The sequence below is a fragment of the Brachycentrus maculatus genome, unplaced genomic scaffold, assembly GCF_059751285.1.
Source record: "Brachycentrus maculatus isolate JH-2025_06_01 unplaced genomic scaffold, ASM5975128v1 h1tg000003l, whole genome shotgun sequence".
NCBI classification, from domain to species: domain Eukaryota; kingdom Metazoa; phylum Arthropoda; class Insecta; order Trichoptera; family Brachycentridae; genus Brachycentrus; species Brachycentrus maculatus.
The window spans coordinates 653,955-679,496 of record NW_028280758.1 but is presented as its reverse complement, the minus strand read 5'-3'; the positions used below and the strand labels follow the sequence as shown (position 1 = coordinate 679,496).

The following is a 25,542-nucleotide window of genomic DNA, read 5'->3' as shown; positions in this document are numbered from 1 at the left end:
AGATACACATATGCGTTTATTGTAAACCAGATAACACAACGATGTATAATTTAGCTCACTTCTTCTTCTTCTAACTTAAGGGATGAGCCCTCACCCATCAGACACTGCATCGTATATAAGCGATGTTATTTTAATCGTTAAATACACGACAGAATGGTTATCAGCCCTGCGCTTCAGGTACCAGTCAAGGGTTATATTAAATAAATATTAGAGCGAAAAAAACCTTTATTTTGATCTCCCGGGAATCTAACCCAGGACCTTCAGTACAGTAGCCGAACGTGCTGACCACTACACTACAGAAACCGAGCAATTAAGCTTACGCCCATCGATATCTCGTTTCTCATCATAGACTTGATATTTTTGTCGACACACATCGATATTTTGTTGATACGTCAATGAGAAAACGGGTTAGAATGCATTGCAAATAAATTGAAATATTTAATATTGCACAATAAGGAGAGAGAAAAAAGTGCATCGTGTAACTAAAACACATTAAGTTTGTAAATGACTCAAAAATATTTATCAAAAGATAAAACTCCAATAAATTGGATATATTATAGGATATATAGATACAATTAATGGTACTAATAAAACTCGTAGCATATACTTGTACTTGAAGATTTTATGTGTAGTTGGAGAGATAATTCATTGATCCTAAAGGTACACATTCACAAAACAGATACTGTAGGTATTGTATACTGCATGTATGTACTTTTAAAACGTAATAAATTCTCACGCTACTTCCCTTCCACTTCCCATTGCATTCAAATTATAACATTCATTGTATGTCTGTGCATGTATAGTAACGGATGTAAAAGGGGAGAAGAAATGCCTTCCGAAATTTCTCTTTATTAAATTAGATACATACATATTATTTTTTGACATCTCATCAAAGATGAAGAAGAATATGGAAGTCTGGGCATTTACGGGGCTTACGACCGTCATAGGCTGGTTTAAGTGATCACTTTACACACGTGTAACATTCACCAATTCTACCCATTATTGACAACCACACTACTCAAATTCTTGGAAGTTCTATATATATGAACCAATTTAGAAACCTTGTTCATGAATCACTAGAACTTCACTAGAGACATCTATTGGTGAGATGTAAAGAAGCTTTTTATTAAGCAGAAACTCTTATATTAGTATGTGAGATCCGAATCCTGGATTATAATCACACACATGAGAAACTGTAGAATTGGTGAATGTTACACGTGTGTAAAGTGATCACTTAAACCAGCCTATGACGGTCGTAAGCCCCGTAAATGCCCAGACTTCCATATTCTTCTTCATCTTTGATGAGATGTCAAAAAATAATATGAAAATAACTCCTGTAATTGGAGATAATCCAGATTTTGTGAACAAGTATTTGGACACACTCAAAATGTTGTAGATACATACAAATAAAGAATCGGACAACTCGTATTCAATGTTTAAAAAATATATATAACTCATATTAATTTGTATTAAAATTGGTATTTTTTACGTTGTTGCATTTTTTTTTAAATACAAATATATTGAGAATCTTCGATATGTCGACGTATTGTACCGAAATGTTGACACTTATAAACATTGCTAAACTGAAGAAACCAAAACCGGTTTTGTTTTGACTGTGTACGTATGTGTAATACAGAATATTACATAACTTGAAATAGACAAATAACATAAAACAGCTTATCCAAAACACATACGAAAAGTTGCTACACGGACCTAGTTCAGACAATAACTATAATATTCTCGAGAAAAATATGTAATCAAAGTGCTTATTTTTCGCACAACTAAAAGATGTGTTTCATATTTATATAGACATGAAAAATAAGCACGAAATAATAAATAAAAAAGGATAATTTATATAGCGCCATTTTCGTAAAATACTACCTCAAGGGCGCATTTACAAACTGTAAAAAATATATAGAAAAATAAAATGCACGTAAGTGTGACCTATTTGGTGACATTAAATTAATGTGCGGCAATATCTACAGAGTAAATAAAACAAAAATAACTTTATCGCAAAGTGCACCATATAAATCTGCTCGTATCAGAGATGATAAAAAAATTCTGTTGATAATAATACAACGATGAAAAATGTGATAAGCGAAAAAAAAATCTGTACCTTTATGGGAAGAAAACAGCGCTTTCAATTTTTTCATTTTGATTGAACAAATTTTGAAGCCTTTGCGCGAAACGAAACCGAAATAAAACAAACTGCGAAGTGTGCCGGGGAACAACCCAAATACCGACTTTAGGCCACAACTAGCGAGTCACCAATCGCCAGCCACTGCACGGTGTTCCATAGTCACAGCCCACAGCTAAGGATGCGGTACGGAAATACACCGCTGCACAGGAAATTTGTTAGCCGGTGTTTTTGTTTATTTTTAAGGAACGAAAATACGCTCCTCTAGAGGTGCGCACTTGAGCGTGATTGACTGGGGGCTATCGCAACAACGAATGAAAACATCGGAAACAAGCGGCCGCGCGAGATTATGCCATACTTCGTACTGCAAGCGAGCGAGCCGAATAACTGAACGGAGTCGTCTTTGATAGCGACGTAAAGCTGCAGCGGTTAGTGTTAAGAAAAGCGTTCGGTTAGCGCGCAGCTGCGACCCGTCGGTCCATTAGTAGTAGGGATATTGATATACATATTTAACCTTTTCAACGTCGCAAAGGCGACAGCGCAACGCACCTCTCACAGTTACAAAATACGGCCTAAACGGCCACCGGTCAAATTTGACGTCCGGCGGAAGATGGAAGTCAGAGAGCTGAAGACGTTCGGGCAGGAGACACGTCTCATCACTGGCGAGTGCCGCCTAGAATGTCCTCAGCCCGTTCTATTTCAGGTATCCGCGCGAGGTGCCCACGCTGATCGCCATATAAAGAAACAATGGCAATGAGCCGCTCCGACACCCAAATTGAATGCAACCTGCTGAGATCATACTCTGAACCGCAGCGCTGAATCTTTGCGCTAGAGGGATCGACAACTGGCGGCGTTCAGTCGTGACACCAAACCCATTTCGGGATGCATTTCGATAGATACACGAAACCCATTTCGAGATGCAGCCTAGACATTGAACTGAGCAATCAGAGGGTTGGCTTCACAAAAAAATAATTATGAGATTCTTACTGATTTAGAATTAAAAACGAATAATATAAACACTTGAAAATTAATCTTATTGATATATGGCTAGATCGAGATTTAAATTCTCATAATCAGGTAAGAAGACGCAGTGATAAAATCTTTTGCTGTTATCTCAAAGCAACAAATTTACCAGTTGTATAGTATTAAGGGGGGATAATCGAAAGCTAGAAACTTAATTTTTTTCAAACACAAGTAAAGAAATTGAATTTTTGGCTTAAAACACCGTTTTCATAATGAAAAAAAATAAATAATAATAATAATATAAATATATATATATATATATATATATATATATATATATATATATATATATATATATATATATATATATATATATATATATATATATATATATATATATATATATATATATATATATATATATATATATATATATATATATATATATATATATATATATATATATATATATATATATATATATATTGTATTTATTTATGCATTTGCAATTATATGTACTTTTAGCGTAGTGCAGCGTAACGAGGAGTAAAGCCGATCCATCTTACGGTAACAATAACCTAGGCAAGTATGATACGACAGATGTGCGGCAGTCACAGCTTCCATTGTGTATACATATTCCACATTCCCCACTACTGATGCACCGTAGGTAAAGCGCACATGAACAAGACTCGCGAATGGTATTTTATTTTATGTGTATGAGGTAAGGAGCAAGAAGCGAGGACATCAAGTACAGACAAACAGTGCAATACTTGTGTATCATATAGTAATGTCGGCTCGGCAAGAACAACAACAGAGAAGAACACTGTAATTGGATAATTGACCGTAAAAATTAGCGCTCATAGGTACGAACTAGTAAAATGTCTCGAGTGCGTTGCCAAATTACGACAATTGGAGGGAGCTTCCTTGTTTTGAGAACCGATGAGCGTCTTGGAGAATATTTGCGAATTCTAGACGATAACACTGCATTGATCTAATGCAGGGTACTCGTCTAGTGAACTGTAACGTAGGTTAACGTAATTGACTTCTAAAACGAGTTGACGAAAGAGACAAAATGTGCGGGCCCAAAATGTTTAAAATGAGCGTCGAAAGCGACAAAATTTGCGGGCCCAAAATTATTAAAATGAGCGTCGAAAGCGACAGAATGTGCGGGCCCAAAATGTTTAAAATGAGCGTCGAAAGCGACAAAATGTGCGGGCCCAAAATGATAAAAATGAGCGTCGAAAGCGACAGAATGTGCGGGCCCAAAATGATAAAATGAGCGTCGAAAGCGACCAAATGTGCGGGCCCAAAATATTTAAGTAGATTTTTAAAAATATATAAGTACTGTAAAATATATTTTTTAACTCATTACTTTTAATAACTCTTTTGTTTCCAAAACCATACGTTTATTTCAAAGAAAAACGGTGTTTTAAACAAAGATTTCAATTACGTTAAATGTTACCTAGATTTAAATAAAATTAAGTTGCGGACTATTGATTACTGGGCTTCAAGATTTTGCAAATTCATCCGCATATTTTTTATCAGATTTTGTCCACTACATCCTTAATGATACAACTAATTAGTATTTATTATGATTGCAGTCACGGAGAACCAGGGACATTAAAGATAATTTAAACATAAATTAAATAATAAAAAATAAATACATGTTAGTTGATATGCAAATGTTCATCATATGTTTTGCATAAAATATTCATTATTAGAAGATAATGTTAAACTTTGACACGGCGTACGATAAACTGGGTGACATGGTTTTAGGAAGTGTTCAATACGTTTATAAGTGTTTATAATAATACCATAGATAAGAGATATATTCTCCACACGTAAATCTACGTTACCTATCGACAAAATCAACACATTGTTTAATTATTTTTTTTATCAAAGATTAGCTCAAGTATGCCGGGTTATAAAGTACTAAAACTATGTTTAGGCTTCGAAATATGATCATCCAAAATAGATAAAAAGTTGAAAACAAAACTAATCTTCATTTAGTGGTGGGCGATCGAATTAAAAACCAACTTCTCTTAAAGAATCGTTACTTAATTCGGTTTAAGTTAATCACCCCAATCCTGCACGATATTGATTGGGTATTGCATATTTTTAGCTCTTGATTTCTAGCTCTATTTGACTTTGGCCAATGTCTGCGCACGACGGATTCCTCAGTTTTTTGGACACGTTGCGCGTGGCAATGAGGACAGCCTGGAACGACCGGTTGTGATCGGTAGCCTGGAGGGCTTCTTCTCCCTCTAAAGAATGGGAGAGGAAGAAGGAAGAGGATCCCCACGCGATGGGCCGATCAAGTTAAGGCAGCATCAGACACCTCGGTGGTTGGAGCACTACGTGCAGCACAGTCAAGGGATAACTGGTGAAGTGTCATTGCTTCCACAAGGGTGACAACCCTTAGTAATGAGGAATAAGACGGAGAAGAAGAAGCTCTTGATATATTTGTCGATTTTATATAAAAAAAAAAACTTAAAAGAAAAATAGACCGATAAAAATAAATAAAAACTGTCCCAATCGCACAATCGAAAAAGTAACGATTACTCAATAGGCACATCTTTATCTACAATACGACTAGGTATTATAGACATAGACAACATAGTTTACATACCAGCAGTATAGATTAGTGTTGTGTTTACTGTAGTAAAACACATACAAACGTAAAAATAATAAGAATAAAAAAACGTCTGAAGGTTACAGATAGTACATGAACTATTACAAGAAAAATAGAGATACTTAAATGAGCATCAATGAATAGATACGAGTTTGAATAGAGCTAGTGTGTGTTCAACAGGAAAACTTTGTACATTTTTTTACAGATATGGCACTTGTATTCTGACGAGTTAAGAACACGCTCATTTATGTGATTAAGTTAATTTTTATATCTAGGAAGCATGTTCACAAGGGATGGAAAAGTGGATAAGGATATTGAGAGAAGAGTGAATGCAGGGAATAGAATAAATGGTGCTTTTAACAGAGTGATTGGGAATAAGAATATGTCCATGGAAGCCAAGCTAGCGGTTCACAACGGCGTGCTAGTACCGACACTAATGTATGGAAGCGAAACATGGAACTGGCAAAGGAAGGATGAAAGCAGAGTGAACGCTGTTGAAATGCGCTCCCTCAGACGAATGTGTGGAAAATCATTGTATGACAGAATTAAAAACGACGATATAAGAAAGGAATGTAAGGCTGAACGAGGAATAATTGAAAAGATTAGGAAGAGTTCTTTGCGGTGGTATGGACATGTGGAGCGAATGGATAGCGAGAGAATGACTAAGAAAATATATGTGGCGAATGTGAGAGGGAAAACAGAACGTGGACGACCGAAAAAGACTTGGCACGATCAGATCAATCAGAACCTAAAATCTGGCGGTGTCAAAAGTCTGCGTAATCGGAGGGCATGTATGACTAGATGTATGGATGTGAAGGAGGCGAGGAGTGTATGTCAGGACAGAAGAGTGTGGCGTTCCATCCTCTCTGCCTACCCCTGCGGGGAAACGGCGTGATGGTAGTAGTAGTAGTAGTAATTATAGTTAAGATCACTTATGAAAGCGAGCCCACTCTTACACGTACAAAAAATATAAGCAATTGATACAAATTCAATAGAACTAAGGGTGAATACAATTATCCTCGGAATCCGTGACAATTCTACCACGTTTCACGCCACATTAGAGATCTAGTGATCCGAGAAATGTGGTAAGACCTACACTGAAGAACTCCCATGCCCTAAGAAGAGCTAAGAGTATTCTGGAAATAGAAGAGCATACCCATAATGATCACTCGAAAGTTCTATAAATACTAATTTATTGTTCCTAATGACTCGGGAGGGAATATACAAGTAGAAAAGATACTACAAAGACGGTACATTACTTTGTGGATCTGTTATACAGCATTCATGAGAAATCAATTTCTTAAATCTAATAATAATATAGTCCGCCTCCGTAGTGTAATGGTCAGCACGCTCGGCTACCGTTCTGGAGGTCCAGGGTTCGATTCCCAAGGGGGGTAAAATAAATATAAGTGATTTTTTTCACTGTCATATTTATTCAATATTATCCTGGACTGGTACCTGAAGCGGAGGGCTGATCACCTTTCCTTCATGTGTAAACGATCAAGATAACACTGCGTTTATGACGCAGTGCCCTATGCACCATTGGGGTGCGGATAAGGGTTTTATTATTATTATTTATTATTTATTCAATATTACCCTGGACTGGTACCTGAAGCGGAGGGCTGATCACCTTTCCTTCATGTGTAAACGATCAAGATAACACTGCGATTATATGACGCAGTACCCTATGCACCATTGGGGTGCGGATAAGGGTTTTATTATATTATTATTAATATGAATATAAGTTTTACTTGGTTAATACCACTATTTCTTAAAATATATTGTGACACGTGTTTTGATGTCTTCCGCGTCATTTTCATACACCGTATATTCAATCACAATAGAATTTAAAAAATAATGGTATTTAACTAGAAAAACTTAAATTCAAAATGGATAGATTTAACCACAAAGTGACTGCCAAATCAATTAATGAAAGTAATAATAAAAGTTTAAAAATTAGAATAACCTTAATTAAATCTATAGTCTGGAGCACACTGTTATATGAAAGCGAAACGTGGACTATCGGGCAGGTAGAATGGAGGCGGTTGGAGGCGTTTGAGATGTGGTGCTACAGGCGCATGTTGGAAATTCATTGGTAGGAACATGTAGGGATAAACGAGGTTTTAAGCAGGGCTGGGGAGTCTAGATGCTTATTAAATAAAGTACCACAACAGCGAGCCAAATTGATAGACCATAATATATAAGACACCAGGCCTGCTTCTTACGATTGGGGAAGGCATGTGCGAAGGCACAAACTACAGAGGACGTCCCCGCTTAACCTATATGGACCAAATTATCTCCGACATGCGTTGTAGTAAGTTCGAGTTGAAGATACGAGCGGAGGATAGAGACGGGTGGAGACTCACCATGAAAGAAGCAAACCGATCAGCACAAAGATCGAAGAAGAATATCTTACTTACAAAATTATCTTTGATTTTGTGTCGTGCACAACTTCGAAAAATTTAAAATACACGTCCCTAAAGAAAAAAACCAATACTTATATTGAATTTTATTATTATTATTATTTTTTTTTTTTTGGAATCTGAGCCCACCATCCACCCGCAGCAGTTATAGAGTCCTGAGGGACTCTCTGTCAGCTGCACATAGAGGAAAATCTTCAAAATATTTCTGAAGAAATAAATATTGCTCTATTCAATTAATGAGGGAATATTTATTTAATTAATATTAATGAGCAATATTTATTCTATTCAATTAATGAGCAATATTTATTTCTGAAGAAATAAATATTGCTCTATTCAATTAAATTTTATTAAAATAAAATCAAGTTGTGTCTAGAACAAAGACAGATAGGTTGCTGACTTCTTCGATGAATAAATATTCAGGCACCGTTTTCGATCGCAATGCCCACGGACTTGCCTAGATCTCGCTAAGCTCTCAACTTTGTACTGCTGTATTACTAAGGTACGACGATATTTACTCATAAATGTATGAATTCATGCGATTATCTTTGCATGATTGCCATTTAGTGTCAGAAGAAATGCCACGTGATCATGGCGAGACGATGGATCATCCTTGAAGCCGCAAGTTAGTCACAGATAGGGACGGTTCAAGGTAATGCGATAGGCTTACAGTAGACACCCGCCCCCGTAATAAGAACGGAAAAAATATACATGATGGACTCGTATCTCACAAACCCACGCATCGATATGCAAATATTTCAGTTTTGAGTTTCTGCTTGATAAAAAAGCTTCTTTACATCTCACCAATAGATGTCTCTAGTGAAGTATTAGTGATTCATGAACAAGGTTTCTAAATTGGTTCATATATATATAGAACTTCCAAGAATTTGAGTAGTGTGGTTGTCAATAATGGGTAGAATTGGTGAATGTTACACGTGTGTAAAGTGATCACTTAAACCAGCCTATGACGGTCGTAAGCCCCGTAAATGCCCAGACTTCCATATTCTTCTTCATCTTTGATGAGATGTCAAAAAATAATACAAATATTTCAATCTAAAACATACCCTGCAAAACCACAAAAGGTTCTCCTATATACCTTTATAACAGGAACGTAAATAATAATGTAAGGAATGTGAGTATGTTGCTGACAGTGGTGACAACAACAACATACCGCAACCGTGTGAATACCCACGTAGTCTGGCAAGCGGTCATTCTAGATTAGTCTCCCCTTAAAAGCAGTCACTCACTTAGAGCTCCTATGAACTCTTACATATCACTCCTTTCAAGAACGTCCTAAATCAAAAATCGTAAATTTTCAGTTGAGCATGTTTTCGGAATGCCCAGAAAATGTACCATATCCCAGCAAAAGAGGCATGTTTTCAACTTAATATTTACCCGCTACAGGGCAGAAATTTTTGTTTTTGCATTTTGAAGAAAAGGTATTGTTTAATTATTTTTTTAAATTTACTAAATATTTTTCAAATGGAGAAAAAACCTTCAGGTTTTACCTAAAAAGATCTGTTGCACAGTAAAATGTTCAATAAGTGGCTTGATATTTATTTTTAATACATTGTATTATATTTTTAAACTTTAAAAACGTTCTCCTGAAAAATTAAGTTTTTTGATTTATGACGTTCTTGAAAGGAGTGAGCGATATTTATAATAAACCAAAGCTATCTTTTACTGATATTATTCCACCACCTGAACCCACAATACTTTTATTGCATTTTTTCAACAACATCCGACAATGATATATATTCTTATTAGTTCTAGATCAATTAAATCAATCGATTCAGTAGCTTTAAATATTCTTAAGAATTTATTGCGCATACCATATTTAGGGTTTGGCTGCATAGTATCTGGTTTTATTGAGAATCATTGCCTGACTACACATATTGGCTTCGCGTCAAGCCAACTTGTGGAAACTATGTTTGCGCAAGTAAGCATGTGTGTGTGGACGGCAAAACTGTAGTTTACGCACAAAAATTGCGTAGGTACGTGTAGCTGGGCCTATTACGTATAGAGAAGTGTCCGAGAATGTCAGCACAGACGTTGGATCTTTTTTCTTATCTTTAATCATTACGTATTATGTCATCAGCGCACCTCAGATGATGAAGCGTTTTTCCATCCATGATAAACGTAATATAAAGGTCTAGTTAGATAGAAATGCTCATGATTAGCACAAAAGTATCCCACTATTGAGCAATTGGTAGGTACTTAGCAGCATGTATGTACGTTACTTTGCTACAAATAAGTATGCGCATTTTAAGAATGCTCAAAAATCGACAATCGTTCGATTTACGAGCATACTACCTGCAGCGCAAGTGGAAGAAGGGTGCTCTGAGCGCGTCTTAACAGGCTTGCTTATGAGCATATTAGTATCGATGTATGTAAACAAGTATGCTTATCTCAAGCAAATATATACAGCTAGAGAGCATGCTCGTCTTAAGCATGCTTTATAAGTAGCATGTATCTGTAACTTGGATGGCTTGACTCTGACCAATGTCTGTACACGACGGATTCTACAGTTCTTTGGACACGTTGCGCGTGGCAATGAGTATAGCCTGGAACGACTGGTTGTGATCGATAGCCTGGAGGGGAAGAGAGGGAGAGGAAGATCCCCACACGATGGACTCATCAAGACAGCAGCAGGCACCTCGATCGTTGGAGTACTACGTGCACCGCAGTCAAGGGATAACAGGAGAAGAGTCATTGCTTCGACAAGGGTCGCAACCCTCAGTAATGAGGATTAAGACGGAGAAGAGAAATCTGTTCCTTAATATGCCGCAATAAGTCCATTGTAGGTCAATTATTCTATACTATTTGCTACGAAATATGACATTCTGACGTTTTCCGTATTATTGTTAAAAACATACTCTGCCGATGATCTAACATAGGCATCCGACAGTATGCCCGTCTTAAACATCCTCACAAGCATACTATATTAGCAGCATGTCTATTAGTACCTTAATATGCTGTTATTGGTCCATTGCAGATCGATTATTCTATATTATTAGATACAAAATACATCATTCTGACGCAGTCCGTGTTGTTTAAAACCATGCTCTAGACCTCCGACATTACATTCTTCGCCTACTCAGACTGGACCTGATCTCCCAATATTTGGTGGGTGGCACTTAACGTCCGCATTACTATTCTGTTGGATACCGATCCATTCGTTTTCGGTGGTATTACGTATTACGTGTAATGTATTCCGCTAACGTAGCGCCTTCAGATCAAAAGAATCACTCGAACATCGACCGAGATTATCAGTGTCTGTGTGTCCATCCACAGCTTTATAAATATTTACTGGTATTTACATTGACACACTCCATCAGACTCGGCAAGTTGAGCGGTTGAACCTTACGAGGAGGAAACACGTCGGTTTTGTGTATAAACATTGATGCAAATATCATCAACAGTGACTTTAGACACGAAGATAATTAATTATAAAGATATTAATATAGAGATATTAATAAATGATATCGATATATCCAATTGGGTTAAACTTCTTTGATTAAAAGTGCGATAAAACGAATCACGCTCATAGGATTACCTTATTTTTAAATCTAGTTTAAAAAAACCTCAAAAGGATATTTAAAACAATAATATACCACGTAACTTTGTTTTAAAATCACTATAATATATTATAGTGATTTTAAAACAAAGTTACATTTTAATTACAAAATGGAAAATCACAAAGTTAGTGCTTCAAATATAAATTATAATAATATACCAATTTATGATTATTTATTCTCTATCAGACACTGGAATTTTCACGCTACGGATGATATATCAATATTATAGGTGTCTCAACTTGGAATGAAACATCTATTGTTTTTTTTATATATGAAATAAGACAGAAGTCAGAGCATCACAGGGCTTACGCCTATATAGCTTTACCTTTATACATTTTGTGTGTAACGTTCATCATTTTGATCATTGTAGAACATTTTTATTGCATTATTAGGTATGTATTAATAATGGGCAGAATGGTGAACGTTACAAAAGTGTTTAAAGTGATTATTTAAGCCAGCCATTTGGCTGGCTTAAATGATCACCCAGGTCGTAAGCCCTGGGATGCTCAGACTTCGATCTTCATTCATATAAAAAGGTAGTTATTTTAACTCCTGATCAGGCCGCTTTCAAGTATTTGACATACCTGATTGGGCCAAGTTTTCCTCGGTCGTCCTCTGCTTCTTTTTCCAAATACATTCGCCCCATAAATTTGTTTAGCCGTTCTTTCTTCACTCATACGCTCCACATGTCTAAACCATCTCAACACACCTTTCTTAATTTTATCGATAATGCTTATCTCAGCCTTACATTCTTTCCTTATTTCATCATTCGAACATCTATCAAACATCGTTTTGCCACACATTCGTCTGAGGGATCGCATTTCGACTGCATTCAGTCTGCTTTCATCCTTCTTTTGCCAACTTACTTGAAAGCGGCCGGATCAGGAGTCGTAATAATCGTCGGGTACGTATGAGGAGATGCATGAATGTAGAAGAGGCAAAGAATGTTTGCAAAGACAGAGTGGTGTGGCGTTCGATTCTCTCTGACTACCCCTGCGGGGAAGCGGCGTGATGGTTAGTTAGTTAGTTTTTTTGTAGTTATTTTAACTCAAGTCGAAACATCAATATTCCATCCTTATTTCTAAGATTGTTTTCGAAGAAAAAAAAACGATATTCAGTTTTAACAGACGAACCGCGTGAACCTAATAAGTTGAATTTTGTCAAACTAGGTATTGATTATCATAATACATAATATTAATTCGATATACTTATGGTATATGTGTGCAAGGGTAAATTCTCGCGGCTGCGTGCGGCGTAGCGCGTAACGAAATACGATTCCTTTTAATCTTCAGGTACGTATCAATTGCCAAGAGAAAGGAGTTTGATCAATAAGGTATAAACCAGTGTGATACCAAATAAGAGATTATTGAGTTAACGGTAACGAAGAGCGAAGGAGAACGAAAGGTCAGTCAACTCCGATCAAATTAGGAAGAAAGGATATTCCATCGGGAAACACACGGATAATCAAAAACATAATTTAAAAAAATAATATCGATAAAATTAAGAAAGTTGTGTTGAGATGGTTTGGACATGTAGAACGAATGAGTGAGGAAAGAACGGTAAAACAAATTTATGAGGCGAATGTAATTGGAAAAAGAAGCAGAGGAAGACCGAGAAAAACATGGCATGATCAGGTATGCCAAATACTTGAAAGTGGTCAGGTTAGGAGTCGTAACAATCGGCGAGTATGTATGAGGAGACGCATGAACGTGGAAGAGGCGAGGAATGTTTACAAAGACAGAGTGGTGTGGCGTTCTATTCTCACTGCCTACCCCTGCGGGGAAGCGGCGTGATGGTTAGTTAGTTAGTTAATTAAAACAAAAACTATGTTAATCGCAAGTTTTTGTTTTCTAGAGATTTTTTTAATGGCGATTTCTGCTTAAAATTTATGTTTACATATATACAAGGACCGTCCATTAATTATTTGCCCGATAAATTCCCATACACGCGTATAAATTTACGCTAGTAACATCTGCAGCCAAAGGCAATGACATCAAATCGTAATTTCATCAAAATTAGCAACAAAATTGACGTGTTATTAGTTTACCACAAACCAGGGGTTTGCGAACATGCGACTTTCTGGCAGCATGCGGCCTCCCAGCCAACCTGATACGGTGTTTTGATTTATGATATTTTTTAAACAAATAAATCCAAATATCTTTATATGTAAAAACTCGAAAAGTCGTCGATGGATTGACTCGAATCGGGTCTTTAGAAATGAAAAGGTTCCTCACCCCTAGTTATTGGTAGCGAATTTACAGTAATTTTAAAAGTATGACAATGGAGATTCAACCCAAATGGCGTAAAAAAAAATTGCTTTAAAAAACAACCTGTTTTCTGAGGGTCGATGATTCGTTAAAACGACTAATTCTCATCTCACCTAGAAAAATTCCAAAAGACGACAATAGTTGCACATAGCGCTCAAATTTAAAAGCAATGCTTGCAAATTTCTATTCTGAACCACCTAATTATTCTTACAAATTTATAAACTGAACCATTTTCCATGGTTCAGTTTATAAATTTGTAAGTTGTTTACGATAAATTTTGACGTACATAAAAGCGGTAAAAAACGCAAGCCTGTCATGTCATTCGCCTTCGATCTATCACCGGTAAAATGTTCAGCATAGGTTAGTAGGTATCGCGTATGATTTTGTAACATTTTCAGAGAGTAAAAAACGATATATTGTCATCTAATAATATTGGTCCAGAAAAACAAAACCACCTGTCAAACTGACGCTTCTTGAACGAGCGAAAGCATAGAGAAAGTGCTAGAAATATAGACTTATTCCAAATTTCTACTATTATCGTTGGAAATATCGCTAAGCAATGATATTGGGCTGCGTTTACATTACTTTTAAGCATCGCTATGGCTAATTCACTAGATGAACGATAGCTATAACCGGATGAAGCTAGGATACAGGTGGTGAGAATCTTTTTAAATATTACCGAAATTTATGAATACGGGTATTAGTAGAGTATAGTGCAACCTCTCAAAACGAGCATAATTCGTTCCAGAATCTTACTCGTATAGCGAAACATTCTTTGTTTTGACTGGCGCGGAAGACCCGGCTCACAAGTGAATGTCGTGTAAAAGGGACTTGCCCATTCTCTGAAACTCGTTATGCGAAATGTCGCTCGTTAAGGGAGCAACTATTTCACTTTTTTGTTCGTTATGCGAATTACTCGGTATGAGAGGTTCCACTGTATATAATGTACCTCGTAATATGAAATTTGGCACTGAGATGCCTTTTAGGATTTAATTTTTACGTATGATATATTATTAACAATAATTTGTCTAATACATACAATGCCTCAATACACTTATTATTCGTATACCATAAATTCAGATACCATCTGTTTGAAAAGCATCATAAACACAAAGGCGTAGGTGTAAGATGTTGGAGTCACACATTAAAAAAAAAACTGACATCAAATGTGTTATTCTGACCTCATAAAATGTCCAAACAACAGGTAGTGAATAACGAGAACACATAAATTCACAACCAATAATATGATTTTTTAAATAATTCATTTAAACGTTTAAATTCACAATAATATGTATTTTTTAAATGATTAATTAAATGTATATCCATATTTTTGTAACTGCAACCTACAGGTTATATACACCCGATAATATAAATTTATATTACACAACGGAAATATCGAATCAAATCAAAATGTCAAACAAACGGTAAGAATGCTAATAACTGTCAAAATGTCGTAGGCGCTTTCAACAACTTTCTGATTCGTTTAAAAAAACTGTATTAAAACCTCATTTAAAACTGTATGGTCTTTTTTGTTATGTGAATTTATGAAACACCCAGATCATTTTATAACAGATATTATTTATTTTAACAAATTGATTCGGTAGTCACTTTGTGTACCTAATACATTTTTAATTAAAGTTTTACTTGGTAAATAGCACTATTCTTAAAATCTATTGTGACACGTGTTTCGATGCATTCTGCATAATTATCCTTTTAAAATATCTAACACCTTGTGTGACGCGGAATGCATCGAAACATATCTCATAATTACACGTCTCATAATTGATTTTTAGTAATATTACCAAGTAAAATTTAAATCAAACATAATATATTTTATTTAGTTTGACAATGCAGTGTCGACCCATCGTTCAATTGTTACGATTTCTAAAAAAAACTATGCAGTAGTGTAAACTTAAAAAAAGATTGACATAAAAACAGATTGACATTTGAGATACACATTAAGGGGATACAACGCAAACACAGAAATCAATCACCGGCCGACCGCCGGAGAGTACACACGTCTGTTCACGCCAGATTTTTAAGGATTGTATATTGGATATTTTTTTGCTTTTTTGAATATATTTTTTTTTACCTCCTTACCCGTTGTATTTCAACGATTAACCTGAAATATCTATTATCCCACCAGGACCAAATTTTATACAAGGAACCAAAAACTGTTTTAGATTCTATGCCATTTAATATATCAAAAGATACAAATTATTGGCTTACAATCTCTCTTTAAATCAAGTATTTGTATAATAACTCTTTTCTTTTCAAAACCATATATTTATTTCGAAGATAAACTTATTTTTTCAATGCAGAAATGGTGTGTAAGAAAGAAAAAAAAACAATTACGTCAAATGTTACCTGAGTTCAGAGAAAATTAAGTTGCGATTTAACGAGTGCTGGACCTTCATGCGATGAGTTGTACATTAAAAGTTCATCAAATCATACTCCGCGGCCGTTCGTTTTTACGACCGATCTTTCTGAGTAGAATAGAGAATAGAGACTAGCATAACTATTTACGATGATGTTGATAAGCAGAGGCAATAAGAAAATCAGTCACGTAGACATATTGAAACAGGGATGATTACAGATTCTCAGAGGCGGATGTGGTCCTAGAACCTACGAAAATACGTGATAAGCTAACCAAAATTTAAGTTCAACTAGAAAAACCGGTCAGAGATGAAATTGTTATGCTAAATTCGGAGCTTTGACTCGTGCTTTAAAAAATAACACATCGCTCACTCCTTTCAACAACGTTATAATATTTCAAAAAACTTGATTTTTCAGGAGATCGTTTTTATAGTTTAAACATATAATGAAATGTATTAAAAATAAATATCAAGCCACTTATTGAACTTTTTACAGTGCAACAGATCTTTTTAGGTAAAACCTGAATGTTTTTTCTCCATTTGAAAAACATTAAGTATATTTAAAAAAAATAATAAAACAATACCTTTTCTTCAAAACGCAAAAACAACACTTTCTGCCCTGTAGCGGGTAAATATTAAGATAAAAATATGCCGCTTTTTCTGGGATATAGTACATTTTCTGGGCATTCCGAAAACAGGAACAACTGAAAATTGAAAATTTTCGATCTATGACGTTGTTGAAAGGAGTGAGCGATATGTAAACAATAAATAAAAGTATATAAGACATTAAGCATCTTGATTTACATAATGCATAGACTGGGCTCGGAACATGCTCGTAACATCGCACAACTGAAAATCGACGATTTTTGATATATGACATTGTTGAAAGGAGTGAGCGACATATTTAAACAACATTTTGAGTGTGTCCAAGTACTTGTTCACAAATCTGGAATATCTACAATTATAGGAGTTATTTATCATTTGTGTATTAATTGTTAAATCAAACACAGATTTTTTGAGTCTACTAAGCTGTATTTTAAATTTGCATTTTAAAACATTCGTTTGATAATGCATAACAACTGTCACAATATTAATTTTTATGTGTTTTTTAACAATAAAATACAACTTAGTAGACTCATAAAATCTGTGTTTAGTTTTAACAATTAATAAATAAATTAAAATGGAGTGTTACCAATTAAACGCCGAATCAAAAAATAAATGATTTTTTATCATATTTATCATATTATTTCACACTTTAATGAATGTTCACGTGTGTGAAGTGATAACATAAACCTATGATGGTCGTAAGCCCCGTAAATGCCCAGACTTCCATATTATTCTTCATCTATGTTTAGATGTTAACACACACATTTTAAAACAAACTTTTTATGACTTATATATTTTTTGAAGAAGATTTTGTTTTCTGGGAATTTTGTTCGCTTCTTCGAAAAGTTTCCAACGTGATTAAAATATCCCAAGGTTGTTGGTTTACGAGCTGCGAACACAGCCTATCCTAAAATTCATCGATTGACGAGAGGTAACATTAACATAGCAATTATGTATTACTGTCATGTTGACAATTATGCGGTCATTCTAAATAAAATGTCAACTCACGGAAACATACCATTAGTCTTTTAGAGATATTACTTGAAACATTAAAAAAAAAGGAATAACCCGCAAAGCCTCTATTAAAGGCTTGTCTGCAGGTAGGATAATAAGGATAGAGAATGTAAATGTGAAAAATACATCACAAACACCCAGACCAATTGAAAATAAATCTTTCTTGAATTTATTTTGCAATTGGCGGGAATTGAACCCGCGACGCCAGTATCGCAGTCGAGCGTCTACCCAACCACGCCACGGCGCTATAATTTGGATTTTCCAATATTGGAGAGAAAAAGTTTTTGTCGGGTTATAAATTGTTTTATGCTTATTTCGCTGTATGTAAGGGGTGATATGAGGAAAGAATGCAAGGCTGAGATAAGCGTTATCGACAAAAATTAAGAAAGGTGTGCTGAGATGGTTTGGACATGTGAATCGAATGAGTGAAGAAAGGACAGTTAAACAAATTTATGAGGCGAATGTGGTTGATGATAGATGCAGAGGAAGACCTAGGAAAACTAGGCATGATAACGTATTTCAAATACTTGCGGTAATGTCTTTCGCCCTGAGCTCCTTACATCATCTGTATCCCATCAAACTTATTCTACTCATATATCGAATAAACCGGACCGCAGTACTGATTACCTTGCCTTATTCACGATCAAGTTAATACCGCGTCGATTAGATATGGTTCCCTATGCACCATTTGCGTGCGGGTAGGGACTTAAGAGAAGAAAAAATGTTTCCTTTCTACAGTTGAAAAATGTTGGTCAAAAGTTTTCGGTCAATTTTATATTTGAGGTATTGCATTGTACGGCCAACCCCAAGGTAATCAACACTCGGGTAGACCACCAAAGAGATGGATTGACAGCTGCGTATCGACATCGCAGGAGACTGATCTCTCTATTAAAGACACACCAAGAAGAAGAAGGTGTTTCGAAAATTAAAACATTAAAAATTTCACAAAATTTCAAATTACTCGTAACCGAGTGGAGGCTTTACAAAAAAAGGTATTTCGAATAGTTGTTTTTTGTATTAAATTTCGCTAAATGATAAAAATATCGATGTTATTTTTTTCATTTTCCTTTTTTTTAGAAAAGCAAAAAGGTGAACTAGCTTATAAATAATCTTGATTTTATTTATTATTAATTAGATTTTACTATACATTTTTAGCTTGTTTTAAAATCAAAATTTCGTCCGCCTCCGTAGTGTAATGGTCAGCACGCTCGGCTACCGTTCTGGAGGTCCCGGGTTCGATTCCCAGGGGGGGTCAAATAAATATAAGTGATTTTTTCACTGTAATATTTATTCAATATTACCTTGGACTGGTACCTGAAGCGGAGGGCTGATCACCTTTCCTTCATGCGTAAACGATCAAGATAACACTGCATTTATATGAAGCAGTGTCCTATGCACCATTGGGGTGCGGATAAGGATTTTAATAATTTTTTTAATAATTTAAAATCACATAGCAAAGTATTAAAAAAAAAAAAACAAATGTATTACAATTTTAAAACACGCCGTAAAAGTTTTGATGTTTCCTTCGTTGTTTGTGTATCTGTCGTAATCTTCCCGAGATGAAAAGAGCTCGGAACGGTAAAGGAAGAAATAAAGAAGTAGTGAGAAAACATCGTTAATGTCACAAAACGATGGCAGGGACAAGGGGATCTCTAATTATATTGGTTTTTCACTCTAGTTCAAGGAAAGCGTCTGGTAATTCTGGATTACTCGAGGGAAATATAAATAAATCCTATGGAACCAACAAAACTAACCGCGTGAGACGAGACATATCGCTCACTCCTTTCAAGAACATCATAAATCAAAAAACGTCAATTTTCAGTTGTACATGTTTTCGGAATGCCCTGAAATATACTATATCCCAGCAAAAGAGGCATATTTTTAACCTTATATTTACCCGCTACAGGGCAGAAAATGTTGTTTTTGCATTTTGAAGAAAAGGTATTGTTTAATTATTTTTTTAAACATACTAAATATTTTTAAAATGTAGAAAAAACCTTCAGGTTTTACCTAAAAAGATCTGTTGCACAGCAAAAAGTTCAATAAGTGGCTTGATATTTATTTTTGACACATTGTGTTATATTTTTAAACTTTAAAAACGTTCTCCTGAAAAATCAAGTTTTTTGATTTATGACGTTCTTGAAAAGAGTGAGCGATATCCGTGAGCCGAGTCGCGTGCATTTTTGTAAGATCTTGCACTTATTATAATAAAACGTGATCGTTATAAGTTTATTTATATTAACCCCTCGATGATGACTTTTGGTTTCCTCGAGAGATTTTCCTGAGTCGAGGGTTATAGGTTATAGGTGACTCGGTTATCGGCGAATCGTGAGTAGTGAGTTATAATCTTGCAGCTTCAGATATCGAGTCGATATATGGATCATACTATCAATAATAATACATACACATAAAAACATGGAAGTTATACATATACATATTTGCACTTATATTTCTTCGTCATATTATGATCTGCATAATACTAGATGTATAAAACATCTAGATAATCAAGTGTCAGTTATTATTTTTCTTCTTCAAACCCTTATCCTCACCCGATGGTGCATAGGGCACTGCATCATATAAACGCAGTGTTATCTTGATCGTTAATACATGAAGGAGAGGTGATCAGCCCTCCGCTTCAGGTATCAGGCCAGGGTAGTATTAGAGTGAAAAATCACTTATATTTATTTGAACCCCCTTCTGGGAATCGCACCCGGGACCCCGAGTATTTTTTTTTTTGGTATAACATAAATGACACATAACATTAAAAATCAAAAATCAATCACAAAACATAAGAAAAAAATACAAGTTAGGCTTAACGATTTTTATTTTTTTAAATTAATTTATTTGGCAGTTACCCAGTGCAAGGATGTTTCTGTCAGTGTCAAGTGTTATTTACAACATTTTGAGTGTGTCCAAATACTTGTTCACAAAATCTGGATTGTCTCCAATTACAGGAGTTATTTTCATATTATTTTTTGACATCTCATCAAAGATGAAGAAGAATATGGAGGTCTGGGCATTTACGGGGCTGACGACCGTCATAGGCTGATTTAAGTGATCACTTTACACACGTGTAACATTCACCAATTCTACCCATTATTGACAACCACACCACTCAAATTCTTGGAAGTTCTATGTATATATATATATGAACCAATTTAGAAACCTTATTCTTGAATCACTAGAACTTCACTAAAGACATCTATTGGTGAGATGTAAAGAAGCTCTTTATTAAGCAGAAACTCTTATATTAGTATGTGAGGTCCGAATCCTGGATTTCAATCACACACACGAGAAACGCCAGAAAATACCATTTTCATTTTTATTACTTAAGCTTATAATTTAATAATGGGTAGAATTGGTGAATGTTACACGTGTGTAAAGTGATCACTTAAATCAGCCTATGACGGTCGTCAGCCCCGTAAATGCCCAGACCTCCATATTCTTCTTCATCTTTGATGAGATGTCAAAAAATAATATCAAGTGTTATTTTTATTTACAAAACAAAAAAGAGAAAAAAATACTTAAGGAGAGAGAAAAGACGAATTAATATCCTGAAAACACAAACTGTATTTTCACCCGTTGACGAAAACATCTATAGTTCTATAATAAGTCGCGTTTAGATTAATCAATTCAAAAGTAGTCGTACGCAAGTGTTTTATTTTTATAAATTCAAATGTATTTTTTTTATATAATCTACTCATTTTTTATCGTGAAAATACCAGGTTTTATTGGATTGCTTCTTTTAAACTCGTTCTCATAAAAAATATGCTAAAATATAAACTTCTTAATATACGTACAGGTAGATAAATACTACAAAAAATACATAACGATTTATTTGTATTAACGACATCGCGCCGCGTCATTGCAAAAAATTGACGTTGACAATATTTTCCGATTTTAGTGTGAATTAATAAAATTTGTAATACTTAAAGCGGTTGGGTGCAGAATGTGTAGGTATTGTTATTCTAATTTGATTCGCGGTTTTGTACAGCTGTGGGAGAGTTGTATATTACGAAAAATTGCTAATTCTCGATACAAGGAAATATAATTCGGCTGTAGCATTACTTTTCTAGATATTTATTTGCGCGATAGTTAAATTAAAATTTATATCTATCCGCGATCCAAGGTTGGAAATGAGAAATTGCAATTACCTTATATGTTCGCCTATTACGAAATAATAAAAATAAGTAACTTTTGACATACTTCCTTGCACGAAAGTCTCATTTTTGTGCGCAGTGTACAATTACCGCGATTTTATATACAAAAACTAGTGCGTTTCAAACGACAAAATAGTATTGCAGTACATACATACTTATATAAACATGCAACTGCACACACCTTACACACGACTGAAACGGTATAAATTAATTGGGAGTCGAACCGTCATACACTCGACCGAATAAATATTAGGAAATCCCCGGGTAAAAGATTGAATTTTTCGGTTCCTCGGCGAATCACTGAACTACGCTATTAAGACAGCGTTATAGCGAAACAGCGTAAATAGGGTTGGAGTTAAGCGGGGTATTACTAAACATACGTCATTGCTCGTTCGCTGAAGCGTGCCAGGGACGAAAATTGAGGTTTTATTAATTTTACTGACTATCTCTGGGATGTTTAACACATTACGATTTGATGAAGATATCATACCGGACAGAAACATAAATGTATGTATGCAAGTATCAAATGAAGCCAGGATCACAAGTGCAAAGAGGTGGGTAGAACGCCGAATAAATGCTATAACGTTTTTGGTATCATATCTCTGCCTACCTCCACTGAAAAGCCTGACAGTAGGTAGATAAAACTGGATACGAGATATTATGATTTAAGTAAAAAAACACACGTTCTAATTATCTAGTCAACTACTGGGCATGTTTATGTTGATTTTATAAAAAAAAAAATCCTTGAGAAAAGTAATTTTAATTGTGCGTTTAATAAAGTTAAATAAAATAAATAAATCCTCAAACAGGTTAGCAAAAAATTGCAATACTTTAGAAGAAGGGGCCCACTGGCAATATTTTAATTGTAAAAATAAAATAATTCCTTACCGTAAACCATGTTGGCGATGTTTCAATTGTGCCAACTTTACCATAAGGAATAGTGTATTCTATTTTCGAAATATTTTGAAAATAGTAGGCCTCAGACAAATTAGAGTACCTACACAGCACGCACTACTCTTAGTAGATAAAAAATATTCACCTTTCATGAGGTTCAAAAGAGTACTAAGCTAACGCAACCGTTCACATTGAATACTAATTTTAAAAGTGATCAGGAAATTAAAATAAATTATAAAAACGTTACCAATGTGGCGAGTTCCATAATCATTCACAAATACAGAAATGCCAATAAGTTCCATAACGGACTCGATCATGAATCTGGATTGATAACCTTCGTAATGAGGTGAAAACCCTTATACGGGTACAGTGCATCAGAAGTCATTAATGCCTGCATTATTTATTATTTATTATTAATCGATTTTATAGGGTCAGTGCATAAAATTTCAGATTTAAAATCTAATTAAATCTCTAGTTTAGAGTATATTGTTATATGGAAGCGAAACGTGGACTATCGGGCAGGCAGAACGAAGGTGATTGGAGGCGTTTAAGATGTGGTGCTACAGGGGCATGTTGGGGATTCATTGGTCGGAATATGCAGGGAACAACGAGGTTTTAAACAGGGCTGGGGAGTCTAGATGCTTACTTGAGTAATCTATGAATGGCTTTTCAAAGTCACCTTATATAATTCCGAAATCATATTTTTATGCGCGTATAGGATTTTTATTCGAAACTACAAAAACAATATATTTTTCAGTTGTGGGGAAAAATTACATCCTAAGTAAGATGTATGTTAAATTATAATACAATAAATTGTATATATTCAATTTATTGCTGAAAAACAAAATGGCACACTGCAACTCAAAGGGTAACAAATAACTGCGGTCATAGCAAAATCGAGGAAGAAGTCTTTGAAGATAAATGAAACACTATTAATGATAATAAGCTTATATCCATTTTCACAGTTCGATTTCAGAAATAGGACACACGCTTGTTACACGCTTCTGGTATCCTCCACGTCTGAAATAGAATCATAGTCTAGTGTTAAGCTATACTAAGAGGTTAAGAGAAGCAGAAAGAGGTTTACCATTTCAAAAATACAGACAGGTAAAATCAATCATGTTCTTGCATAAATGAAGGCGATTTAGCTCAGACAATACTTTGCTCATATTAAAATGCAGTCTCCGATGAATCACTGAGTAAGTCAAGTGTGAAACGTTGGCCTGAATTTGGATGTCACACATGACTTGTGACCTAAAAGGAGAGTTCGGATGTTCGTATATATGTATGTAAATATGCATAGTGCATAAATATATGTTTCTGCTCCGCATACGGAATGAATATGGAAGAGGAAAGTTTACCGAGGTGATAAAAAACACGGATAAAACAATTTAGCGTAAGAACGCGTTTGGACTCCAGTAGAGGAAGACTGTAGAACTCCGACTGTACCTATCTTAAATTACCGTCCAAGTGAAATCTAGCTAAGGCTTATGCTACACCGCTTATCGTGGTCCTAATTGACCTTCAACTTTATATAAGTTTTATAGCGTATACCTAATTGTGAGTGGATTTACTCTTTATGTTGAAAGTTACTACAATTCATGTAATTTATGAGTGGAAATTCTAGGCAAAAACACTCGTGAAGAACTCCGACACTGCCGTAACAAAGAGTTTTGGAAATTGGAACCAATTCATTGCAGTCATACCGAATTTCATATTGGTTTCACTGCTTCTATCCTTAAAATTAAAATATATTAATAAAGTGTAGAGCATCCTCGGGGTTATATTTCACAGGGCAACGTTGCATAAATTCATTAACCTTTCATGTGAGGAAGGGAAAAAATTATAGAAGCACGGTGTGCTAGCTATCATTACATTGTTTGGACGAGTAACCTTGGTCACGAAATCAACACGATTTTGTTATTGATTTGTTTATTTGGATATAATTATAATCATATAAAATGCATCGGGGATAAAACAAGGTCATAAACAAAAATGCACAGTTAGTGACTCGAAAATCTTGTCCATAAATACCCCATATTATAATATTTATGTAGGCAAAGGCGTTTGTGGAACACACTGTGCTGTTCACAAAATAACCTACGCCTCTGATCAGCACTTCATGGATCTTTATCAGACGGGAGGAATATCTGATTTAACATACTCAACCTATAAAAGATTGTAATAGACTCGTTTTGTGTTTATAACAGCCGATATAATTAATAATTTAATTCATCATTTTCCTTTGGAAAATTCGCCTACGAAAAACCGTTTTTTACGTAAGTTGGCAATGAATGACGTCACCGAAACGATGGAGTTATTTTAATGTTGGTGTAATTGCTAAATTATTGGCGGCTCTATTTATTGATGTCTATGGTCCACCCTCCCACTCCCCCCTCACCTCATATTTGTATAACACAAATGGTAGTGTAGTGAGTGGTATACAAACAATCTACACTTCTACTATAACAGCTCTATGAACTATATGACGTCATA

General features: G+C 35.0%; 1 protein-coding gene across 10 annotated transcripts in view; it reads right to left on the bottom strand.

The window, feature by feature from the left end:
* Window positions 1-25,542, bottom strand: part of LOC148313984 (uncharacterized) — a 38,570-nt gene that overhangs the window by 10,751 nt on the left and 2,277 nt on the right. For 3 of the 10 annotated variants that reach the window (XM_088263835.1, XM_088263687.1, XM_088263768.1), the window contains exon 1: window positions 2,652-2,817. The exons of 2 other annotated variants lie outside the window; for them this stretch is intronic. Coding sequence is in view for 5 of the 8 variants with exons in the window: in XM_088263306.1 (XP_088119432.1) it covers window positions 2,117-2,153 (37 nt within the window). In the remaining 3 variants the exon portion in view is untranslated. Of the gene's footprint in view, window positions 1-2,116; window positions 2,454-2,651; window positions 2,818-25,542 lie in introns of those variants that run through there. 5 more of the 10 variants (XM_088263306.1, XM_088263387.1, XM_088263222.1 and 2 more) reach the window with 3 other exon arrangements.